Source organism: Capra hircus, chromosome 20 (assembly GCF_001704415.2).
Source record: "Capra hircus breed San Clemente chromosome 20, ASM170441v1, whole genome shotgun sequence".
Classification (NCBI taxonomy): domain Eukaryota; kingdom Metazoa; phylum Chordata; class Mammalia; order Artiodactyla; family Bovidae; genus Capra; species Capra hircus.
Window position 1 is genome coordinate 26,050,039 of NC_030827.1, and position 26,724 is coordinate 26,076,762.

The window sequence follows — 26,724 nt, forward strand, 5'->3', positions numbered from 1 at the left end:
TTTCCTTTTCTTAGGAGTGATATCTTTATCTCAGCAGGACTTCTGTCTTGACCCCTTTGGACAGGGGGTAGAGGGGCAGGGGCAGTGAGTTCCTGACTACAGGGAAATGTATCCTCGGCTGTAGGGTTGGCACATAGGATGGACTTGGGTATTGATAGCAAATATGGTGTTACCTGGAACAATATCTCTCAGCTGACCACAATAATATACACCTTGTAAAAACTTCACAAGTACACATGGGAGAGAATAGGAGACGTATTTATATATGTAGTAGTTGGGTCACTCAGTCATGTCTGGCTCTGTGACTTCATGAACTGTAGCCTGCCAGGCGCCACTGTTCATGGAATTCTCCAGGCAAGAATACTGGAGTGGGTTGCCATTTATTTCTCCAGTTTATATATATACATACGTACACCACATCCTGGCTGTCTTACTTCCCCCACAATGGATTACATGTTTAATTTGACCCACCACGTAGCTCAAGGATAAGGGAGAATGGAATCTGGCTTTTATTCCTTTAAAGATGTATAATTGGCACATTATCAACAAAAAAAGTCTAGGCCTTCACAAAGAAGAAAGCTTCAACCTGAACAATAAATTACTCAACTGATTTTAGTTCATCCAGCTCTTTGTTCAACTCTTAGCACTTCTTGAGATGTGATTTCTGTATCATCCTTCTATTTGAGAAATGTCTGGTGATGCCCCTTAGACATATTCACTGGATCTGAAGGGAATTTCTGAGGAGGATGGGGTTCCAGCATATGAATTTTATAAAAGTTTCTTTGGAAATTCTTAAGCATCTTAAACTTTGAGAACCACATTCTAGGAAAGTTCTTAAATAACTCTTATAAAAATAGTTTCCTGAATAAATTGTACTTTCAAATACCACAACCTGGCTTCTGGGGGGAAATAATCATATAATTTATAAGATAAGCTTTTTTAAGAAATTTTCTTCTGAGAAGCACTTTTTATACTTGGGAGAATTTCAAAATTCATGTGAACTATAGTAATTATGGTATAAGATTAGAGCAAAGAATTTTTACCTCCTAATCTACCATCCTTCACCTGTATCAACTTAAATCTAATAATGAGGGCAATTAGAGTTATCCTTTTCAATCATTTAAAAATAAATATTCTCCTGATATGAAAATGTCAATATAAAATTTATCATCAACTAAAAGTTCTTCCTATTAAACATTTAAGAAATCACTGTCTTTGATTTCTTGAAGAATCTTATTTTTAGCCCTTTTACTTGCCATCCCAAGTAAAACTTAATGCAACTAACTTACATAATAGCATGTAACCACATAGATGAGAGTAAGGGAAATATACTCCTATTCATAGACCAAAAAAAAGCAGTAATTAGAAGAGCAAGGGGTCTTCTCACTCATAAGCCTCCAATTCAGGCTTCCACCATTCCTTAGTCTTTAAAAAGGAAGGAGATGAAAGAGAGGACTCGGAGGCTCACCTGTATGTGGATCATGTACTCAGAACAGCGCTGTGCTTGACTTACTATCATGGTCTTCTGCAAGCACCTTTCATTATTTTCCTTAAATAACCCCCTGGACGTCACTCTGGATGAAAACTGGTCTTCATCAATTGTGATGTTATACACAATGGCTATAATAAAAGTCATAAAGAAATGTCATTACAAACACATTTTTAAGGAAAAGGCATTCCTGTTTTATCGTACCTCCCTGGGTTAAGTCTCTGACTACAAGAAAACAAAAACCTGTCTTCCTTTTGATGGACTGTGAACCATGGCCTGTGATATTTGTAACTGCAGCTCTGGTATGATGTACGTTGACTGTGGATACAAAGAAACGTGATTCAAAGAAATGGGATTTGACGCAGTGGAAGGAAAAGAAGACTTGCCACCCGGAAATCTACTGAATGATGTTGGTCAAACTCTTTCCTCAAACAGCAATTTCATTGTCTGTAACATGGTGACGTGCAAAGGAAAGGTATTATTATTGAGTGCCTACAATTGAACACGTTCTCATACATTATATAAGTTTCACAATAAACCTGGAACATGGATATTATTATCCTATTTTTCAGATAATTAATAGAATATTATTTGGTTTTTCAAAATAATTCACCTCAGCTCACACAGCTATGGCTTGGTCAGAAGTAAAGTTTGAGTAATTTTGAAATCAGACCCCATATTCCTACTATTTCTATGCAGTTTAGAGGATTCACTGTTATTTGAGGATTAAATTAGATACTCTAAGGGGAAATGTATAGCGCCTTGCATATTCCAAAAGCTTACTTGGGGAAAGTCATGTTATACTGCAATAACAAGTGTTGAATTGGACAGGCTTGTTTTGAATCTTAATCTCATCATTGACAAGCTTTAGGCAATTTTCTTAACCTCCTTGAACCTCCATTTCTTTATCTATAAAACAGAGATAATAATACTAACCTAGGGAAATGGAATGAGAAACATATGTGATAAAAACTGATGTCAGTAGCTAATGTCCAACTATCAGAACTTTCAATAAAATCTGTTGGCTACCCACCCAACACTGAGAAGATCTGATACTATTAATAGCATCAACTGCATTGCTTAGGATTATTCTATCTTATTACTTATAAGAATTCATGATTTTGAACTGTGGTGTTGGAGAAGACTCTTGAGAGTCCCTTGGACTGCAAGGAGATACAACCAGTCCATCCTAAAGGAAGTCAGTCCTGATTATTCATTGGAAGGACTGATGCTGAAGCTGAAACTCCAATACTTTGGCCACCTGATGCGAAGAACTAACTCATTGGAAAAGATCCTGATGCTGGGAAAGATTGAAGGTGGGAGGAGAAGGGGACGACAGAGGATGAGATGGTTGGATGGCATCAGCGACTCAATGGACATAAGTTTGAGTAAACTCCGGGAGTTGGTGATGGATAGGGAAGCCTGTTATGCTACAATCCATGGTGTTGCAAAGAGTCAGACATGACTGAGCGACTGAACTGAACTGAATTACTTCCAAGAGTTTAAAGATTGACTATACTTCCAAAAGCATTCTACATGTAACCTTTCAAATATCTGCTAGAAGTGATGTATAATTTTTCTGGCTCTGAATACTTCATGAGGTTAACAAAGATAAAATACAAAAGAATCAAGAACTACAAATAAGTAGTGAAAATAACACAAAGGAAAAGTAATGGCAGGGAAGTGATGGTAGCTAGGACAAAGTTAGTACATGTGGTAAGGACAATTTTCATTTTTTCCAAAATGATACATAGTTACATAGGCAATATGATAATCCTTTTGATCTTATTAACTTCAAACTGGAGTGTGCACCTAATGCAATAAATAACAGAAGTCATATGCTTTATAAATTGACTTTTCAAAGTCACAGAGGTGGGATTTCTGTCTTACACACTATTATTGCCAGGCTAGTAAGTGACAAATGATCATGACCATATGGACCTAAGGCATCAAGAAGAGGATTCAAAGGGAACGGTGCCCAATGGTAAGAGACCCTAGAGAACAGGTGGGAGGGAATAAAATTCTCTGAAAGCAGAAAATGCCTTTCAAGTATGTGGTAACAGAAGAGGTGAAGTACAATCAAAAACTAGGAGGAAGATGTTTGAGACAAACCCATGCTTCAGGGCCAGCAGAGGTCATTTCTGCCAACTAATAGATTTTCCAAATTAACTTTTTATATTTAATGTTTTAGTCCTCCAGCTTCATTAAGATATCATCGACATATAACATTATGTAAGTTTAAAGCATACAACATAGTGATTTTGTACATTGCAAAATAATTACCACAATAAGGTGAGTTAACATACCCATCACTTCACAAAGTTACGATTTTTTTTGTGTGGTGAGAACCTTTAAAATCTAGTCTCTTAGTAACTGTATACGCTACAGTATTATTAACAAAAATCACCGTGCTGTACATTCCATCTAGCCATTTCATGTTTAGACAGTAATGGTTTCTGACTCAACTCTCATGGCTACTCAGATGGGTGTGCTAAAAGGCAGGTGTGTGAAATGTGCTACACAGAGCTGGGTAGTGTTTGAACACTTGAAAGGAAAAATGCCAGATGAATGTGAAAAATAGAAAACATGGAAGACATGCCAAGACGTGAATCTAACTTTGTGTTCCTAGCCTTCTTATTTCTTCTATAAATCGTGACAACTTGCCTCTATATTTTTACCCTTTAAGTTAATTTGTTCACCACCTAATAAAATAGCTATAGTCAACCCTAACAGAAATCAACCCTGAATATTCATTGAAAGGACTGATGCTGAAGTTGAAACTCCAATACTTTAGCTTCCTGAAGCAAGAGGTGAAGTCGCTCAGTCGTGTCCGACTCTTTGCGACCCCATAGATTGTAGCCCACCAGGCTCCTCCATCCATGGGATTTTCCAGGCAAGAGTACTGGAGTGGGTTGCCATTTCCTTCTCCAGAGGATCTTCCAAACCCAGGGATCGAACCCGGGTCTCCCACATTGTAGGCAGACGCTTTACCATCTGAGCCATCTGAAGCAAAGAGCTGACTTATTAGGGAAGACTTTAATGCTGGGAAAGATTGAAGGCAGGAAGAGAAGGGGACAACAGAGGGCGAGATGGTTGGATGGCATCATCGACTCAATGGACATGAGTTTGAGTAGGTGAAGGACAGGGAAGCCTGGAGTGCTGCAGTCCATGGGGTCACAAACACTCAGACACGACTGAATGACTGAATAACAAGGAACTACAGGTTTCTGATAATTAGAGCCAAAATCTGATGGAGAGGATATATATGCATAACGGAGTCACTTTGCTGTACAACAGTAAGTAACACAACATTGTAATTCAACTACACTTCAACTTAAAAAAATCTGATGGAAAGGATGTGGACCCATGAAACAGCAGCAAATGAAAGAAGGTAATATTGGATTAAGTGCTAAAAATCAATGGCTGCATATTGAAGGAACTGAGATAATTGGAGCAGGAGAGATGGAGGTGAGATGCAGTGATTAGAAAGACTTAAGGGACATGTAGGACCTCAGCCAGGCTGCCAAAGACAACTGGACCAATCCAGAGAAAGACTGCCCACAGTCTTCCTTACTCTCCCCTGCCAATCGGTCATGTTTCAGACTTTCCCTCACTTCACTGGATTATTTGTTGTTATTGTTCAGTCACTAAGTCATGTCCAACTCTTTGCAACCTCATGGACTGCAGCACATCAGGTTTCTCTATCCTTCACTATCTCCCTGAGATTGCTCAAACTTATGTCCATTGAGTTGGTGATGTCATCCAACCATCTCACCTTCTGTCATCCCCTTCTCCTCCTGCCTTCAATCCTTCCCAGCATCAGGGTCTTTTCCAATGAGTCAGCTCTTTGCATCAGGTGGCCACAGTATTGGAGCTTCAGCATCAGTCCTTCCAATGAGTATTCAGGATTGATTTCCTTTAGGATTCACTGGTTTTATCTCCTTGCTGTCCAAGGGACTCTCAAAAGTCTTCTTTAGCACCACAGTTCAGAAGCATCAGTTCTTTGGTGTTCAGCCTTCATTATGCTCCAACTCTCACATCCATTCATAACTATTGGAAAAACCATAGCTTTGACTATATGGATCTTTGTTGGCAAAGTGACGTGTCTGCTTTTTAATATGCTGTCTAGGTTGGTCATAGCTTTTCTTCCAAGGAGCAGGCATCTTTTAATTTCATGACTGTAGTCACCATCTGCAGTGACTTTGGAACCCAAGAAAATAAAATATGTCACTGTTTCCACTTTTTCCCCTTCTATTTGCCATGAAGTGATGGGACAAGATGCCATGATCTTCATTGTTTAATGTTGAGTTTCAAGCCAGCTTTTTCACTCTCCTCTTTCACCTTCATCAAGAGGCTCTTTAGGTTCCTCTTTGTTTTTGGCTATTAAAGTGGTATTATCTGCACATCTGAGGTTGTTGATATTTCTCCTGGCAATCTTGATTCCAGCTTGTGATTCATCCAGCTTGGCCTTTCACATGATGTACTCTACATAGAAGTTAAATACGCAGGGTGACAATATACAGCCTTGACATACTCCTTTCCCAATTTTGAACCAGTGAGTTGTTCCATGTAAGGTTCTAACTGTTGCTTCTTGACCTGCATACAGGTTTTGCAGGAGGCAAGTAAGGTGGTCTGGTATTTCCATCTCTTTAAGAATTTTCCACAGTTTGTTGTGATCCACAGAGTCAAAGGCTTCAGTGTAGTCAATGATACAGAAGGAGATGCTTTTCTGGATTTCCCTTGCTTTCTCTATGATGCAATGGATGTTGGCAATTTGACCTCTAGTTCCTCTGCCTTTTCTAAATCCTGCTAATACATCTGAAAGTTCTCGGTTCACATAATGGATTATTTAGAAAATATAAAACACTGGGCACAAATTATACATTGTTCTGTACTTTCTCTCTCATTATTTCATGCTTCTTAAATTTTCAAGAAAAGAAATATTTGATCCTCATACTGAACACACTCTACCTATATTATGGCATAGCCAACTCACAGTGGACTCATCTAATATGGACTCAGGTTCAGTGTAATTTGCATGTGCTCATGGTTTTCCATTAGGAAGGTATGGGTAAGAGAAACTTAAAGAATAGACTGGAAGAGGCTATAATTATGTCACTGACTTCATGACTTTCTGCAGCAGAATGTGACCTTCTAAAGATGACAGAGGAAGGTCTAAAACACCTTCCGTACCTAATTAACCATTCTCAGGCACCTCAAATATGTGGCAATTCAAGTGTCTGCAGGACCCTATTTCTTTTGGTTTCCATACCCCAAGCATAGTTTACATCAGAAGTGAAACTCTATAAGCAAACCTATCTCTTGTGCAGATTATTTCAGGTTTACTCACCCACTTGATTGTTTTGATTAGTAGGTCTAAACTTAGCACTGAAGCAGAGTTTAAGTTTTATCTCAGCATTTTTGTTGAGCAAAGTGATTTTTTTTGGTGTGAATGAAGCATCTACAGATACATCAGCAATGCTCTGTGACCTGAAAGACCAATGTTTAAAAAAAATTATTCTCAGGGAGCTACCCAGAAAAACTAGTCTTAGCACCTTGTAGGAATGTGACCACAAAACAGCATTAACCTAGCTTAACAGACAGACAGACAGTGAAGTTGCTCAGTCATGTCCGACTCTGCAACCCCGTGGATTGTAGCCTGCCAGGCTCCTCTGTCTATGGGATTCTCCAGGTAAGAATACTGGAGTGGGTTGCCATTTCCTTCTCCAGGGGATCTTCCCGACCCAGGGATCGAACCCAGGTTTCCCGCATTGCAGGCAGATGCTTTATAACCTAGCTTAACTGGTCCCCTCAAAAAATGGATTTGACTCCTTGTGTCTTGACTTTTTAGATGAATCAAACCCACCTTCAAAGAAAAAAGTCTGGCCATCATGGGCTATCTTAAAAGGGAATGCCACAGTATAGGAAGTATATGGCCTACCATGCCTGAGGTCTACCAAGGTGGCTACAGGGTGAAGTTCACTGAAAGGTATGATTTCTTACAAAATTGTTCCAAAGCAGCCACATAATTATGTCATCACAGCTTGTATTTTTCTAATGTTACTCTAAACTGATTTTATCCAGTAGATATATTTTCTTTTTTTCAAAGCCTTAAATATTACATTTGAGTTTTATTTTTTCCACATGAAGATTTCATTAAAATGATGCACTAAGGCAGTGATCCCCAAATTTTGGCAGCAGGAACTGGTTTCGTGGAAAGCAATTTTTTCACAGACTGCAGAGGGGAGGGAGATGGTTCACACCAGTAATGGAGCGGCAGATGAAGCCTCATCTGCTCACCTCCTGCTACGTGGCCTGGTTTCTAACATGGGCTGGTGGTTGGGGACCTCTGCACTAAGGAACTTCTCTGGTGGTCCAGTGGTTAAGGCTTCGTGCTTCCACTTCAGGGGGCACAGGTTCAATCTCTGGTGGAGAAACTAACAACCTGCCTGTCAGGCACTGAAAGAAAAATGATGCATGGAAAACAATGCATTTCATCCTTTAAAAGCACAGGTGAGATACTGTAAATAGTTTCATTGAACTCAGTGTGATTTACTCAATACCTCATTTCTTTCTGTTCTTCACATACTTGGACATTTAAAACATATTTTTCGACAGACATTAATGGATAACTGAACTATATTTTCTTAGAGACTCCCAACAGAATTCTCAGTTTCTTTCTGGTTCCATTCCTTCACCAGCCCAATATATTTATTTTTTGCCCTTGCTCCTTGGCTCTTGAATCCCTTATTGTTCCCCCCTGCTCTTCAACTCCTCCTGAGGTCAATGAGAGGTCAGCTAAACCTAAATAATGGCTTCTTGTTTATGACTAATAATTGTAAAAGATACCTTTTAACCACAGGAGAAGTTGTACTTCACTTGTGTGGCCTTGGTATTCAGTATTTTTAGAGCATTCTCATGAGAATTCTTTTATACAAGTTGAGGTAATAAAAAAATAATCAGAAATATCCTTAATACCATTTCAAGAGCTTTATCTTTTCAATACACTTTTCCTCCTCATTTTATAGAGAAGAGAAACTTGGTTCTAATCTTAAGCAAGCATTTTCTTTCCCACCAGGAAAAACATATTCCTTCCTCTATGCAAACTATGACATACAAATGTCTGCGAGTGTTATATAATGCTTGTGACATTTTCACAATACTAGCAAAGCAATCTGCTCTCCTTAGCAGGCCGTGTGTTTGTTAACTGGTTTGTGTCTGGCTCTCAACGACTCACCAGAGCTGAACGACCTGTCCAAAGGCCCCCACGGACACATCGGTGATGGAATCCCCATTTAAATCTCCATAGCCATCCAGGGATCTCCCAAAGTACTGGAGGTGGCTACTAAAGGCTCTGTCGGACCCCAGGATTTTCTAAAAGCAAGTTTGAGATGAAATTATAGCTCATGACAACTGAAATGGAAAAAAGGTAGCATCTACATTGCCCTGGTATATTCTTTCTACGGCCATTTCTCAGATTGTTTTATTCTCCACAGAACTCCATTGAGTTTTCATAGCTCATCTGATCTGATTATTATTCTTGCAGCCACATTTTCATCAAAGAAAATGGCATGAATCTCTCACATAAAATAACAAGCCAGCACAAAGCAGTGAGATATCAGTGAACTGGAGAAGGAACCGATGCAGGTTTGGGTCCTGACTCCTCTCCTAGCTCATTTCGTTCAGATTTTTACTCAAAAGCTGCTTCTGAGTGAGGCTTCCTTGGTCACTCACTCAAATATTTGATACCTCCTAGCCCTGAAAATTTATTCCCTAGTTTTTTTTTAAAGTTCCTTATCATTTCCTACTTTCTGGAATATTTTTCTTATCTTCTTTCCCTCTGTCTCCTCCACAAGAATGAAAGATCCATACAAAGCACAAAGGTGACCGTCCTGTTCTTTACAGTATTCCCAGAGCCTAGACAGAGCTTGACACACAGTAGAGGTTCACTGAATATCTGATGAATAAGTGAATTAGGTTATAAAGTAAGAGGGATGGATTGGATGACCCACATGATGCTCTCTAGCTCTAACACAATGATACTCACATGTAAACATATCACCATAAAATTATGGATTACCTGAGAATACCTCAAGCGAATCATGCCCTCATGACCATTGTAGATGTACACAGCTCCAGAGTTCTGATTTTCCAAAGGTGAACCAACAATCACGTCATTAAAGCCATCCATGTTGATGTCTGAAAGAGCTGCAATTGCTGAACCAAATCGAGCATTTTCAAGACCCTTGGGGCCTTCCAGAAATTGGTGCCAATTCAAAATGCCCTTGCAAAGAGGGAAAAAGGGGACAATTAAAGCCAACCTTATATTAACAAATATATACTACTATATATTTATAGTAGTATAAATATAGATATAAAATAGATAACCAAGGACCTACTGTATGGCCCAAGGAATTATATTCAATAGTTTTTAGTTACTTAAAAAGGAAAAGAATCCAAAAAAAAAAAACTATCTATCCATCTACCTACCTACCTATGTACAAATGAATCACTGTGCTATATTGAAAGTAAGGTCATAGGCTATCTGCTCATAAACCAAGGTGAAAAGAAGCAATTCTTTTCTGTAGGCTGCCTGTACAACCTACATAAGCGTGTCCATTTCTTTGTCTTTTTTCATCTTAATATTAGGATCTTCACTCATCTGTTTCCAAAATTTTTTGATTTAAAAAATTTCTGGTACAAGTCTACTAATCTCTTCAATAAAATTAAGGTAGAAACAAATAAAACACAATATCTTAATACAGTCCTTTACTTAAAAGCTATTGAACAACAGTGGCATAATTATAATGGTATAGGAAGTGAAAGATGAGATTGTTAATATTCCATTATATAAAACACTGAATATTTCTGCCAAAGAAAAGACATTTTCCTGTAAAAGATACAATTGTGGGCTTTTTCTTTTTTTTTTGCAGATTTTGAAGTCAAGAATGGAAATATTTCATGACCTCATAAGAAAGCAATGCTCTTCAACCATGAAACTGAGTCTGTTTTTATTCTTTCTCCTCTATAATAATCTTATGAAAATTAATTTATTACTGAGTTTGGTAAAATATTGAAAGATCATTTCACCTTTAGCAATTAATGATATTCAGAATATCTGACTAGCAAGAAACATTTAAGAAGTTGGGGATTTGTTACATTTTCAAACTAGTAGATATGCTCTTCCCTTATTAAATACTTAATTACACTTTATATGCTTTCAAATTGTTTTAATTGCTTCTGTTTAAGGGCTATTATATTAATTTAAATAAATAAAGTAAGACAAAATATCGCAACAGTTAAATATAACATTTACTACATGAATATCAGCTTCTCTCTTTCCATCCTTTCCTTATCTATCCATCTAATTTTCTATGTCAATCTGTGCCTTTAATTTTGGTTTTCTTTTCAGGTTTCACTAAGTTCACTATAATTATGTGCATGGATTTAGTTCAGTCTATAAGTTGGCAAAACTAGGCTTTTCCATGTTAGAGTATGCTCAGTTCTGTGTGTAAGAACTGGAATTTCCAAGATTTGGATATATATCTAAATGTCAAGCAATGGAATTTCCTGACAAACTAATGTAGAAAGTATACAGGAATATATGGCGGTTTCTAAAGTGCCCGGTACAATTTGTCCTTACTGTTGTAAAATGTCAACAAAGTAGCTTTGCCCTGTTATTGTTATCTTTATAGCAAAGAAGAATAATTGAATGAGATATTTGGGAAACACGCAGATGTATATGCATGTGTGTGTATGTATTTCAAAAAACAACATGCATTTATAATGACTTTATTTGTAAAGAAAATATATATTCAAAGACCTCTTGTGGAAGATGGCAGGACACTATACATTAAGTTCTAGGTTATGGTTTTCAATGTGATTTTTGAAACTATAACAATGGTGACATCCTCAAAATGAAATATAAACCATACTTTTATTTCATAATAAAGACTTTATTCTGTAAAAATGCAAACTCACTTTTATCTATTAATACTAAAGCAAATGAAACGAAATCCGTTTAATAATTTTTTTTTTTTTTTTTACCTTTGTGATAGTGAACAGGTAGACTCTTCCTTCCTCTTTCTTTAGGTCATTCATGTACATTGGTGCACCTACCAAGAGCACATCTGTGATGGTGTCCTTATTCACATCGACTGCACACAGCACACTACCGAAATAGGAGCCAATCTGCAGGAATAAAGCATATCCACACTAGGATTTTTCTACTCCTAGTATTACATTAAACTTTTATTTACTCATTCAACCAACAAAAATTGAGCATCTGTTGCCTGTAAGGTGCTAGGAACATAAAGATAGATAACATCGCCCCTTCTCTCCCTTTGTGCCACAATCTAACACTTGCTTCTTAGCACTTAGGGCGCACAAAAATCACCAAAAAAGCACCTGTAAAATACAGATTCCCAAGAGCCATTTCCAGAGATTCTGATGCAATATCTATAGGGCAATCAAGAAAACAGTATTTTAAGTAAGCACTCCAGGTATTTCTGATGCTGGTGGGAAAAAGACTACACTTAAGGAACACTTAGAAGCTTTACGAGGTATTGTAGACAAAGGCAGGCAGGGAAGAGGGAGGCTGAACAAATAACAGGGCTTCTGTGATAAAGCATAATAGATTTGGGAGAATGGCATTGAAACATGTATAATATCATATACAAAACGAGTTGCATCAGTCCAGGTTCGATGCATGATACTGGATGCTTGGGGCTGGTGCACTGGGACGACCCAGAGGAATGGTACGGGGAGGGAGGAGGGAGGGGGGTTCAGGATGGGGAACATGTGTATACCTGTGGCGGATTCATGTTGATGTATGGCAAAACCAGTACAATATTGTAAAGTAATTAACCTTCAATTAAAATAAATAAATTTATATTAAAAAAACATAATAGAAAGTGAAAGTGTTAGTCACTCAGTCGTGTCCAACCCCACAGACTGTAGCCCATCAGACTTGTCTGTCCATGGGATTCTCCAGGCAAGAATACTGGAGTGGGTTGCCATTCCCTTCTCCAGGGGATTTTCCTGACCCAAGGATTGAATCCAGGTCTCCCGCATTGCAGGAAGATTCTTTACTGTCTGAGCCACCAGGGAAGACCATAAACTTTAAAATACTAAAGAGGAGGAAAATGTGTGACCACAGTGGATTTGTGGTCAAGGAAGTCAAAGACTCAGATCTTCTTCCTCCAGGAAAATCCACAGAGACAGTGAATCAGTTTTAATCCCAGAGAAGGGAAATCCATTGTTTTGTCCGTTTCTCTGATTTAAGGAAGAAATTTTTCTGTTGGTCATTGGAGTACAGCGATGTTCATTTCAAATATTTGCTAAGCTCAGGAGTCAAAACTACTTAGCAAGAAATAGGACTCTATAGGCTGGCTTTTGTTCTTGTGGACCTTGACTGGGAGGCATCACTGGTCCTCACTACCAAATTGCCACATATCAGAAGAAAGTGACAGAGAAAAGCGCTGCTTTACTTTTAGAAATGTCAAACTTTTTGACATTTAGAAATGTCAGAGCCACTGGACACCTGTACAGGCCCAGATGTTGTAGCTCAGTCTAATGCTCTATTGCTCCCTTTGTCTACTTGTTTCTTCTCCAGATCCTTGGTTCCTTGTTGGAACTTGCCTACAAAGCAGTAGTTAGGTGTCTGTCATCACTGAGCTTTAATGACAACTCAACCCCATGAAAGCTATGTAGCCTTAGAAAGGTAGTTAAACTCTCAGCAGCTAGTCAAAAGGGGATGGTAGATCTCAGTATTGTTGTGAATATTTAAGGAATATTCAAGTAAAGACAAATCACAGAGGCAGCTACAGGGTGGGCACTCAATCAATGTTAGTTTCCATTTCTACTAACTCCTCCCTTCCCACAAGCCCCGATTGTCCATGAAATTAATTTCACCTGCTTAAACAATGGAATTTACCTGGTCACCTCTGTGAGACTGTATCACTGTGACATTGCCATTCTCATTAACACTGTATAGCACTATCTGGCCAGTATAATTTGCTCGAGGAGCACCAGCAACAAAGTGGACACTGTTCCCAGTAGAAATTGAAGCCACAGAGTAACCTAGGAGAGAAAGGGTTACAGGGTAGGTACTGTTGAATATCTTGGCCAGATAAGCCTGTGAAGCTAGCAGAGATGATCAGAGGGCCCTTTTGTTAGTGTGACGCATAGCTGCTCACACCCCTGAGTATAACACGAAGGTCACATTCTCCTGCTTTTTCTAAGATGAACTGCTTGTGCCATTTGGCCAGAAACTGCCCTGTGGAGGTGGAACATGTCCCCATAAAGCTGACCCTAGATTCTGCATTGTCCTCACCAGCTCCTTGTGAACTCAAATATGAACAAATATTTGAGAATGAATAACTAAATGAATTTAAAAGGTGGAAATTTGCACAGTGGGAAGAACATAGGCTTTGGAGTCAGTCTCCAGTTCAAAGTTTGGACTTGCCACTTGTTAAGTTTTTTATCTTTGAGCAAGTAATTAAGCTCTTTGGAAAGGTAAAATGAGGATAGTAGTACTCCCTTCAAAGGATAGTTGGAAGTATTTAAATATTATGTAGATAGAATAGCCAACTCAGGGACTGTCCCATAGGAGGTGCTCAAAATTGGTGACTATCATTACACGAACAGAAACACTGGAGACTCCAAACTGATGTTAAGACTACCACTTACGGTACTGACTTTTAGGTCCTATTCCTATTTTGGAGAAACACAGTCATGTCCCAGGAATAACAACTGCTGGAACAACCAGAAGAGATTAACGAGTCAAACATGCAGTGTTTCATTAAGTAGTTATGGGCTAAGGCCTGACTGGCAAAGAGCTGAAATACGTGTAATTAGATGACAGCTCAACTGTTTTGCTGAACTGATCTTGAAATCCAACTAGCTTAAAGGAAGCAACTTAAATGTGCTAAGCCAAGTGCTGGTAGGTCTTACCTAAATATGAACTGTGATTTCTGTCTTGCAGAATTTGTTCAAACGCTTGTTTAGAAAAGATCAGATGTCCATGAGGTGTCTTCTGGACCACAGTCCCACTCCAGTCATAAGCTCCTACTGCACCCAACGTCAGAATATTCTACAATAATTGAAAAGTGAGAAGCCTTAAAACAAATCACCTGTAAGGCATAAGAGTGTCGGGTGGGCAAAACATCAAAACAAATGGTCTAAATTTAAAGAAAAAAAAAAACTAAGCGAGATGAAGCAAAATATATGTGAATTGCTTAGAAAAGAGAGACAACAGGTCAAAATGGAATCACCTGTGCCAAGTCTACATCATCAAACCCAGACCATACCTAACCTAACTGCAACTTCAATCTCTCCCAGGAAGGCCATCTTAAATGGTCACTTTGGAATTCCCTGGTCAGCACTAGTGAGGTAATCATCAGAGACCCCTTCTGTCCCCTATGTGAAGGTGACTGTGCTTGAAACAGTCTGACCATTTCCCCTTCTGCCCATAAAAGCCTTCTGTTTTCTACAGCTCCTTAGAGCACCTTTCTGTTTGCTTAATGAAATGCTGCCCAATTCATGAATCATTGTGGTGGTTTAGTGGCTGAGTCATGTATGTCTCTTATAGCCCCATGGACTGTGGCCTGCCAGGCTCCTTTGTCCATGGGATTCTCCAGGCAAGAATACTGGAGTGGGTTGCCATTTCCTTCTCCAGGGGATCTTCCCCACCCAGGGATCAAACCTAGGTCTCCAACATTGCAAGCAGATTCTTTACCAATTGAGTTACAAGAGAATCCCATGAATCATTGAATAAAGCCAATCAGATTCACTCAGCTGAATTTTGGTTTTTTAACAGATTGTATGTTGATGTATCTCCAACTTGTTTTGATACATTTTGTGCTGGAAAAGAAGCCTTCCCATGGGCTGTATTACTTTGGGCTTTGTTTAGTACAACACATTTTAAAGATAAATCTGTACCACAGTACAGGAGGGGCATATAGCGATCTTCCAGTTTCCATGCAAAGGTGCACATGTGCAAATGCTGAACAGTTGTAAGCCTTTAGAAAGGAGTCAGAAGGGAGCCTCTGGCCTAACGTGTTCCTAGGAAGAGCTCGGGCTATGAGACATGCTCAAGAAACAGGAAGTGCTGCTGCCAGAGGAAGAGAGGTGGGCACTGTTCCCCCAGACCCATGTGGTAGCCCTCTTCTGACCTATCCAACTTCCTTCCTCTTTCTTCTTTTAAACATTTTATTTATTTTTTGGCTGTGCTGGGTCTTCACTGCAGTGTGTGGTCCTCGCTAATTGTGGTACACAAGCTTAGCTGCCCTGTGGCATGTGTGGTCTTAGTTCCTCAACCAGGGATTGAACCTACATCCCTTGTATCGGAAGGTGAATTCTTAACCACTGGACCACCAGTGAAGTCCCTTTCCTCTTTTTTCTTAACTCCTTCTCAAACATTCCTCTCTCTCTTATCCCATCTATTTGAGAATGGCACAGCTACAGAAAGCAACTGAAGATATGATATTTCATGTATGGGAAGAAAAACAGCCATTGGTCAGCACCAGTGGGGAGGCCCAAAGAGGACAGGCTACTCAGGACTGGCTCAAAACCCAATCTGAATATTCAAAGCTATAAGCCATCGCAGGAAGCAGATGGTCAGGATGGGGCTTATTTTTAAATTTTTTAAAAAATTAATTAATCAACCAATTAACCAATTAGTTAATTATTTTATTTATTTTGGCTGTGTTAGGTCTAGTTGTGGCTAGATCTTTCGCTGCTGCACACAGACTCCCTAGCTGTGGCGCTCAGGCTCTCTAGTTGTGATGGGTGAGCTTAGTTGCTCCAGGGCAAGTGAGATCTTAGTTCCCTGATCAGGGACTAAACTCATGTCCTCTGGACCACCAGGGAAGTCCTTATTTACAAGTTTTTGATCTTAGAAAATATCAGAGATACAATCTTGGAGTTTTGCTGTTATTAAAATTTATTTTCTTGAAGTATAGTTGATTTACAACATCATATTAATTTCTGCTGTTCAGCAAAGTGATCTCATTATATAGACATTATTTTCCATATTCTTCTCCATTATCATTTTCAAGGTATGATTTTGGGATGAAAAATACAAAGCCATTAAAAAAAATAGGGAAATAATGTGTCCCATTCTGAAGAGAAGAGACCATGAAATTATGTAAATGATTGTCATAAATCCTGGACTGTGAAATCTGGGTGCAGGAAGGAGCTTCAAGGTCTATACAAAATTTCAGGAAATTGTATGAAAAATTGTTTGTGTGGGTTCACTGACATTTTTTCTGAAGGAAAGACCTATAACTTGTAGGAGCATCTCTTAATGATTGATGATCCAGAGAATGTTAGCACCTTTTATTCTACAAAAAAACCCTGATCCTCAGCTTTTATTCAGCCAGTCAAATCCTGTTCCCTGAGTATTTCCCAGGGTCACCTGTCTCTTTGCCTCTTTTGCTACCGTTGCACTCATATCCTGAGTAGGATCAGAATCAGAGACCTGTGAGATGGATGTCTCTGAGCAAGAATGGACTTCCCTGAGCTAAGATGTCCCATCGCACTCTTTCCCTAACTCCTTATTTTTTCAACTGTTTTTCTGTCTCTGCTGTTAAAAAAAAGAGATATTCAAATAACTCAGAATTCAACCATGACAGTGAGGATACGAGTTTGTGTTTTAAACAAACTTTTCCAGCAGTTGATTGATATAAAGAAAATTCCTGCAGTAATAATACCTTGAGTTAATATACTGCCTGTCCCCTGGAGCACTCAAAGGCTTTCTTGTATATTATCATTTTTTTCCATTTAAAAAATCCCTGTAAAATAGGGGAGGGAAGGCATTATTAACCTCTGTTTTTTAGAATGATAAACCAGCAGCACAAAGAAACTAAACAACCGTGACTAGAAGTGAGAACTGCTGATCACTAGATGGCTGGTTTTCCTATTTCAGGACAAGGCTACTGGGTCCAGAAGTGTCAAGGCAAATGACAATATGACTGGAAGTTATCTGATATACACACATTTTGAGAAGAGTATTCCGCGCTGAATCCCACTTGTGACATTTCCATTTGGAAGCTGTCTCCTCCTTGAACTGTACCTGGGAAATAGCAGTTTCAAAAATTATATCACTGTTACCGATTTTAAATCAAATTTTCAAACACATGTGCCTACACACACACACACACACACACACACACACACACACACTGTTCTGATGTCCACTCAAAAATACAGAGCTGAGAGGGAGGAACCTCTAGGAAAGTGTTCTAACAGATGCATAAATCCATAATACTTCCCAGGTAGTCTGAAGTTGGCATTAATCTTGATTGTGCATTAATGTATGTATTGGTATACTATGAAATTCCTGATATCAAGAAACACTCAACATAGGGGATGAGGTAAGATGAAAACTGACATTATCTTTTCTTTTTAAAAATGATTGTTACTTGCTAAAGATCTAACTGAATTTTTAGCTTTTAAATATTGGTACTAATAAATGCACATATATCTCAGATATAGTTGGAGGAGCCAGGCAATTGATCTGTGGTGAAGACTGTGTTGAGAGATATTTGGATTTGGCTTCAGGAACCAGGATTCAAGATTGAGTAGGAATTTTGCCAATTTGGAAGTCTGGTCCAAGTTCTACATATGTGCTTACCTCTGATGCTAGCACCGTAAGACTCATTTAGAACTCTTTTTCCATATAGAGCAGCCAAAGTGGTTACATTTCACTAATCTTCACAAAAAGAAAAGTTTGCACACTGTCACATTAATGTAGTGAAGAATAAAAATGTTTGGATAGATGCTTCCAATGGATAACCAGGAGAAAAAGATTTGACTATAGGGATTAATACTTAATCTATCAAGAGATAAAGATTTGACTATAAGGATTAATACTTAATCTATGCAATCCCTTTGATCCGAGCAAGTGCTCAATAAAATATTCACTTCATTGCTGAGAGTTATTTGGGTTAACCATCAGGAACTAGGATTTGGGTCACGTGGGACTTTTTACCAACTGGGAATTGTTTTCCAGTCCTCCTTACAATGAGGTCTTAAACATATGATATTTCTACAGTGACTAGACCTCCCAAGCCACAGAAGTAAATTATTATATATCTGGTAAATGTTTCCTCAAAATCTGAACTAGTAAAAATCTTCACTGTATTTTTCTAACCTAAAAAGTATACATATTTACTGCAAACAAATTTTAAGGATTTCAATGTAAATTACGGAAGCAGTATAAAAGGGTAAAACTATTTATGATTATAATAGACGGTACTACATTGCTGCTCCCAAAGGTTATACAATTTATAATCTTATCAATAGTGTATGAGCTTCCGTGCTTCCCCATAATCTCCTCAAGATTAAACATTACTAATCTTTGTTGTCTTTTAGGCACAAAGAAACATTGATTTAATTTAAATTTTAAAATAATTACTAAAATTGGGAATATTTTCTTTTGTTTATTGACCATCTTTTATAAGCTATGTAGTCATCATTCTTTATTTTTCTTATTGATGCTACTTATGAGTCCTCTTTGTATAAGGTATACGTGAAGTGAAAGTTGCTCAGTTGTGTCTGACTCTTTGCGACCTCATGGACTATACAGTCCATGGAATTCTCCAGGCCCAAATACTGGAGTAGCTTTTCCCTTCTCCAAGGGATTGAACCCAGGTCTCTCGTATTGCAGGCAGATTCTTTACCAGCTGAGCCACAAGGGAAGCCAATTAATTAAAAGAGTGTTTGGTAATAAAGAATTTTTAAAGGTTTTTAAGAACATGTTACTTTATTTTTTATTTTTAAAATTTTTATTGGCGTATAGTTGATTATAATGTCATGTTAGTTTCTGCTGTACAGCAAAGTGATTTAATTATACATATATGTACTCTTGTAGATTCTTTTCCCATATAGGCCATTACACAGTATTGAGTAGGGTTCCCTGTGCTATACAGTAGGTCTTTATTGTCTATTTTATAGACAGTAGTGTGTACATGTTAGTCCCAATCCCCAATTTATCCCTTCTGTTCCCCTTATATGCTGGTAAGTTTGTATCCTTGAAAAAAGGTTTTGAAAGAAAATTCTGAGAAGGAGGAGTTCTTTTACCTTCAATGCTGAAAATTTGTTCTCCTATTGTCCCAGCCTTTTCTAGGAGATCTGCTTCATCAGAGACATTGAAAAAGTGTCTTTCTGTTGGAATACTGGCAATAGCTTTAATTTCTTTTATTAAATTTTTAGTATCCAGGGCGTTTCTGTTTAAGTACCCAAGAACCTTGAAAACAGAGGAAGAGAGGAGAGGGCCATCAGTGCTGTACTTTAATTTTCCTGTTAGTATCTTCTAGACTTTTTTTTTTTTTTTAACACAATAGGCCTTTTGGAGAAGTAAAATAAGCAACACTTCCATATCCTTTTGGTTATCATAACCGAAAATCAGCAAGATGCTCAGATAGAGTAAAAATATTCTTTAATATGAAGCTATGAACAGGCAATAAGAAAGTATAGTCTTAAAGGAATATTTCCCTATGAACTGAAAAACCAGTAAAAAGAAAAGCCACTTACTGCTATGCCAAACCTCAGTATATTGTCTTTGTTACATTGATCAATCACAGCTTTCAACTTTGAACCATCATGGGATTCACCATCAGTTACAACCACCATAACTTTGGTAGCACCTGGTCGTCCACCAGCAGCCATTGAGTAAGCGGTATCTCTGTGGCAGATAAAATAAAAACTTGATGGATAAAGTTAACACATGGACCTCTGGTTAGAAAAGTAACTATGAAACTGACTTCTTTGAATATAACCTATTGCGACTTAGAATTGCTCTATTAGTTTTGGTGACATTTTAACTATATTATATTTGTAGTTTGTAGAGACACACGCTGCTGCTGCTACTGCTGCTAAGTTGCATCAGTCGTGTCCGACTCTGTGCAGCCCCATAGACAGCAGCCTGAAAGGCTCCGCCGTCCCTGGGATTCTCCAGGCAAGAACATTGGAGTGGGTTGCCATTTCCTTAGAATGTAAATCTCACTTGGCATTGAAAATAGCTCCCATGGTTTTCATAGTGTGTGGGTATATGTATTCACATCAGGAATCCTTAGAATTATCCTTGGCTAAGAAAATTAAACTCATCAACAGAGCAAAGATAATTCATTTTGTCATAAATTTTACTCATTGGATCTGCATTTTTCCAATAACAAATGGCTTTTTTTTTTTAAATTAATAAATAAAGGACTGGAGTGGGTTGCCATTTCCTTCTCCAGAGGATCTTCCTGACCCAGGGATCGACCCCAGGTCTCCTACATTGTAGGCAGACGCTTTACCCTCTGAGCCACCAGAAGTCTCTAAATAAAGGACTTATGACCCAGCAATCCCACTGCTGGGCATACACACCAAGGAAACCAGAACTGAAAGAGACACGTGCACCCCAATGTTCATCGCAGCACTGTTTATAATAGCCAGGACATGGAAACAACCTAGATGTCCATCAGCAGATGAATGGATAAGAAAGCTGTGGTACATATATACAATGGAGTATTATTCAGCCATTAAAAAGAATACATTTGAATCAGTTCTAATGAGGTGGATGAAACTGGAGCCAATTATACAGAGTGAAGTAAGCCAAAAAGAAAAACACCAATACAGTATACTAACACATATATATGGAATTTAGAAAGATGGTAATGATAACTCTGTATGTGAGACAGCAAAAGAGACACAGATGTATAGAACAGTCTTTTGGACTCTGTGGGAGAGGGAGACGGTGGGATGATTTGGGAGAATGGCATTGAAACATGTATAATATCATATAAGAAATGAATCTCCAGTCTAGGTTCGATGCAGGATACAGGATGCTTGGGGCTGGTGCACTGGGATGACCCAGAGAGATGGTATGGGGAGGGAGGGGGGAGGGGGGTTCAGGATTGGGAACACGTGTACACCTATGGCGGATTCATGTTGATGTATGGCAAAACCAATACAATATTGTAAAGTAAAAAAATAAAATAAAATCTGAAAAAAATAAAAGTAATAAATATACATGGTAAAAGAAATCTAAAGCATTTGGAAAGCTATAAAACAAAAAGTTTACATCAAGCCACTATTTCAAAGGTAGTCACTATTATCAGTTTGTTTCCTTCTAGAAAATGTTGCATATAGAGAAATATATGCAACATTTACTCCTTAAACTTTTATGTGGGGATATATTTTATACAGTGGTTTTTCATTTTGATGGAGATCTTTCCATACCAGCACATATAGAACTCTCCTTTTTGTGTTTAATTTGATTTCTAAATTTTCATTTAAAAAACACTCATTTTATATAATTTTAGAGGTAAATTTCCATTTACAATTATAAAATATTGACTATATTCTCCTTGTATTATTACATCCTTGAGCCTGTCTTATGCCCAATAATTTGTGCCTCCCATGCCCCTACCTTTATATTGTACCCCTACCACCCCACTAGTAATCACTCATTTAGAACTTTCCTTTTTTAATGGCTACATAATATTTCATTGTTTTGAGAAACCATAGTTTATTTAACCAACTCCCCATTATTATGCATTTAGGCCATTTTGGGTTTTACAAATAATGCTATAATGAATGTCCTTGAGTATATATCTTGCATACTTTTTCAAATGCATCAGTAATATAAAATTATGGCATTGAAATTATTTGGACAAAGGATCTACACCTTTCAAATTTTGATAAACATGGTACTAAATTGTTCTTCAAACTTCTTCCAATTTATACTCCCATCAGTGTACAAGAATGCACTTTTCTCCATCTCCTTTCCTTAACAATGAGGACCATTAATACTTTTTAATCTGGGATACTCTTTTAAGTGAAAAATAATATATTATTGTTGTTTTATTATGTACTTTTTAACTATGAAGAATGATGAGTATTTTTATGTTTATTAGCCATTTATATTTCTTTCTTCATGAACTCTTGATTTTTCTTTACATTTGCTCATTTTTGTTTTTCATCATTTTCCTGAGCAGTAAAATTTCTGTTAATAAAGAAAATTATCTTCTGTCATATATGTTGTAAATAATTTTTTCAGTTCATTAATCATTTTTAAAATTTTAGTGACATTGATACTGTGCGGAAATTTTATGTTTTTGTATAATCAAATCTGTTACTTTTTGTGTCTGTGTCATTTATACTTGACATGTCATTTTAAAAGGGCCTTATCTCTAAGACTTATTTTTCATCAGCCAAGTTTTCTCATAGTCCTTCAGTTGTTTCATTTTCTTAGATTTAAACTGAAATTTGTTTTGATTCAACGAGGAGGGATTCAGCTTTTGGTTAGCCAGGTGTCCAACAACTTTTCCCCTGTCTATTGAATTCTCTTGTTGCACATTCTTTCTGCTGTCATCATATAGGTTTACCACCGCCACTTACATGATGACAATTTAAAATCTATATTTTCTTCCATTCATCCCTCCCATCTTCAAGTTTATGTATTCAATGCATTGAATATTTTCACCTGAAAGCATACAGAGTTCTTTAATTCAACATGTTTAAAACTGAGAATATCATTTTATTTCCTAAAGCTTTTCTGTGTTCTATATAGCAGACTACAGAAATATTGAAAAATAGTTCCTACTTCTCAACCAGAGAAATGTGAATTCTTATACTCACATCAAATAATTTTTAAGTGAATTATACTCTTTATGACATACAGTAGATCTCATGTCTGATTATAAATTTGCTGAGAGTAGAAACTATGGCTCATTTAGTCTTGATGACCTATGTGTGTGTGTTAAGTTGCTTTGGCCAAGTCCGATTCTTTGCAACCCTATGGAACGTAGCCTGTCCATGGGGCTCCTCTGTCTATGGGATTCTCTAGGCAAGAATACTGGAGTGGGTTGCCATTCCCTTCTCCAGAGGATCTTTCCAACCCAAGGATTGAACCCAGGTCTCTTATATCTCCTGCATGGGCAGGTGGGTTCTTTACCACTAGCGTCACCTGGGAAGCCCAAGATTATCTGCATGGCTTGGAACAGTAAATTGTAACTTTAGGCACCAAATCAAATAAGATCAACAGAAAATGGAAACATTCACTGAAGGAGTATCAGAATTCTACTTGATGTTGTAAAGAAACAGATCAAGAGAGAGAAAGAAGAAGAAAGAGAAAAAGAATTCGATGTAATTAAATTCTGGAATGAATGAGTAAAAAGTTAGGTGGTTCTCCTCACAATGGAAAGACTCCTGTTAGCTTGGAAAATAATGGTGAGAGAGGGATGATAGGGAGAAAAACAAAGTTGTGAAAAGATCATAAAAGCCATATGAGTCCCATTTTCTCAGAAAGTGCCTATTCTCCCTAAGAAGGAAGCTTGCCAGGCCCCTAGGCTCTTTCCAGGGAAAAATGCCACACCCACATTCCCTTCTAAAAATAAAGGCTCTTTACTGTTTCTAACTCCTAGGAGGCCATTTTTCTACGTCATCTTAGTCCTCCCCTCAGCCTGCTTTACTGAACCAGGAAGGGTGCTTTGCATAATAGCTACTGGCCAGCAGCCGATGAGATGGCTTGGCTCCAAAGCAAAACTTAATAGGGACATAAATTAACCAAACCAATCATATCTTCTCTTGTAGGGAATCTACTCTTGAGACAGATAGGGAGAGTCAGCAGTTGACAGAAGCAGCAACTAGAACATAGAATATACTGAAAAAAGAAAGGATGGATATTATAGGAAATTCAGAAATAGAAAAGACAGGATGTGGTGACTGGCCAGATTATGTGACCTAAAGAGGAGCAGAAAGAATAAAATAAACCATTAAGTTTACAGTCTGAATAACAAGGAGGAAAGGTGGACAATGAATCAAAATGGCAGAGTCACGAGGAAGGGAAGGGAAAAGCACAGGGCCAGTTTAGGATGGACTCAGTTTGACAAGTGAGCCAACACTCCAAATAAAGATACTCGGCATCAGCTGGACACTAGTGTGAATTCTAAGAGAGAGGTCAGGGCTGATGACATAGCCGTGGGGTAAGCCAGGCAAGGATGATGGCTCATGTAACCAAGAGAGTGGATACAACACCTAAGAAAAAAAGAGCTATGAAAGAAGGACTCTGTTTAGTGAAGAAAAACTAGGAAAAGAAGCCAATGAAGAGGCAAACTCGTTGACAAAAGTTGGCAGGTTTTCTAGAAGTGTGTGGTGTCAAGGCATCTGGGGTAGAAATAACACTGCGTGCTCATTATTGTCAAATGATAAGGGAAGCTAAAGAGGATGAGGCTTGAGGCAAAACCGCATTTACCTGGTGGCAGAGCCATTTGTTTCAAGGATATGAAGAAAGGAACATAGATACTTCTTTTAAGGAATTATGGCAGTGGAAGGAAGGCACAACCAGAGGGAAAAGGGCAAAAAGTAGGTTTAAAGGAAGATGAACTTACTGTTCTCATTCATATTTTTTAAACAACATAAGAATGTTTAGCACTTTTTTGGTAAAGGTATCTGAATAAGTCAGAGTGAAGATGAAGGTCAGCAGGGCTAAGAAAATAGAGACACTGAGCTAAGAATTAGGAGAGTGTTATATAGTTATGAAATTGCCCCAGATAGTAGTAAGCAGAATGAGTCCTTCAATTCAGACTCCTATGTCATTAACACTTAAGATTCTACAGCCCTTCTTAACTTGGCTGAAGTATCCCACTAGCTCAAGTTGTTTGTGGTCTTAATAAATAGTAACAAATAATTGCAGATTGCTCCATGTCCAACTTAACCCAAGGTTTTTTAATTTCATTTTATTTACTTCATATAAAATATTTAAAAATCTTATAAAAGTCACAGAAATCAAAGATTTAAAAATTTTATTCCCTTCTGCCTTCTCAAAGTGTTCAAGTAAAAGAATGTTCAGACCTGTCTACTCTACTAGTTCTGATTTAAGTATAGGTACCACATATTAGGGTTTCCCACGTGGTGCAGTAGTAAAGAATCCACCTGCCAATGCAAGAGACATGGGTTCAATCCCTGGGTTGGGAAGATACACTGGAGGAGGAAATGGCAACCCACTCCAGTACTCTTGCCAGGAGAATCCCATGGACAGAGAAGCCTCGCAGGCTACAGTCCACGCGGTTGCAGAGAGCTGAACAGGACTGAGCAACTGAGCATGCACTCACGATATATTTTTCTTTGTCTTTTCTTACTTATGAGCACTTCTATTTTATCAACATACTGACCTATTAGCATCATAACTTACCTTGCATACTGAATTGCTTTGAAGGTATTTGTAAGGTCTCCACCATGTTGGTATGTCTGCGATGTTGCTTTAATCATTTCATCTTTGGATTTAAAAGTATTCAGATTAAACACAACTCTTGGATTATTGGCATATTGAATTAACCCCATCTTAAAGAGAAAAGAAGTTTATTACAGGCTTGTCATTGTTATAAATCATTCCTATGTAACCAATATAATAAAAATCAGAAGTACATTTATACATGGGCTGATAGCTTAAGGGAATCATTTCCAAATTTTTTCTTAAGAATAGTTATTTTTCTTCCAATAGGATAACTTCCCTGTCAGAGGCCATCAGTGTACAGCAGTGGGACTTATTGACATGCATGATAATGTGCCATTTATCTGCCATATGGTTCTCAAGAATAATCGCTGCAGCTTTTAAAGCACTGCCATATGGATGAATAGTAGAATAAAGTTCATAACAGGAAGACTTAAATAGATTTTCTAGTTACAAAAGGATATATACATGTTAACCATTACAAGCAATCATGAATAGAAGGTAACATCTCATCAAGTGAGGATAATTATCTAATAAACAAGGAAGTATAGTTGAATACTAGGAAAAGTGACTGCTAATCAATGCAGTCAGTATAAATGTTTTCTCTGTGCTGGATTTCCTCTCATCACAGACATTAGAAAGGAAGCTGCTATATGCGTGTTTGGGACAGGACACTTCTGGTCTTCAGGGAAAATGCCACTGGAGAGGCTTATTTGGGAGAGCTGAGAGGGGTAGGACAACTTCGGAACAAGACGTTTGAGCATATACCCTAATCCTTTAGATCAAGGAGGTCAAACACTTTAGTTAATGTCCTTGTACTCAGCACTGAGATCACTCCCTATGCCTAGGATTTGGGGTTTCCAGAATGGGAAGTGGTTATAAGGAAATCAGTGGTAAAAGAGTTGCTGAAATAGAGGCCAGTGTGTAAGGAAGGTGAGTAGGGCAAGGCCTGGATTTCTGAGATCAATCAGCTGCTTTTGCCAGCAAGGCCTGGGAAAATGACAAAAACACACAC

At 37.9% G+C, this 26,724-nt stretch overlaps 1 protein-coding gene across 1 annotated transcript in view; it reads right to left on the reverse strand.

The window, feature by feature from the left end:
- ITGA2 (integrin subunit alpha 2) overlaps positions 1-26,724 on the reverse strand; it is a 109,043-nt gene that overhangs the window by 25,983 nt on the left and 56,336 nt on the right. Inside the window, exons 7-17 of the mRNA XM_005694721.3 lie at positions 25,671-25,819; positions 20,027-20,177; positions 19,574-19,739; positions 17,488-17,564; positions 14,444-14,582; positions 13,425-13,570; positions 11,537-11,680; positions 9,570-9,773; positions 8,727-8,863; positions 6,840-6,979; positions 1,469-1,620 (exon numbers count right to left, since the gene is read on the reverse strand). Coding sequence (XP_005694778.2) covers positions 1,469-1,620; positions 6,840-6,979; positions 8,727-8,863; positions 9,570-9,773; positions 11,537-11,680; positions 13,425-13,570; positions 14,444-14,582; positions 17,488-17,564; positions 19,574-19,739; positions 20,027-20,177; positions 25,671-25,819 — 1,605 coding nt within the window. The remainder of the gene's footprint in view (positions 1-1,468; positions 1,621-6,839; positions 6,980-8,726; positions 8,864-9,569; positions 9,774-11,536; positions 11,681-13,424; positions 13,571-14,443; positions 14,583-17,487; positions 17,565-19,573; positions 19,740-20,026; positions 20,178-25,670; positions 25,820-26,724) is intronic.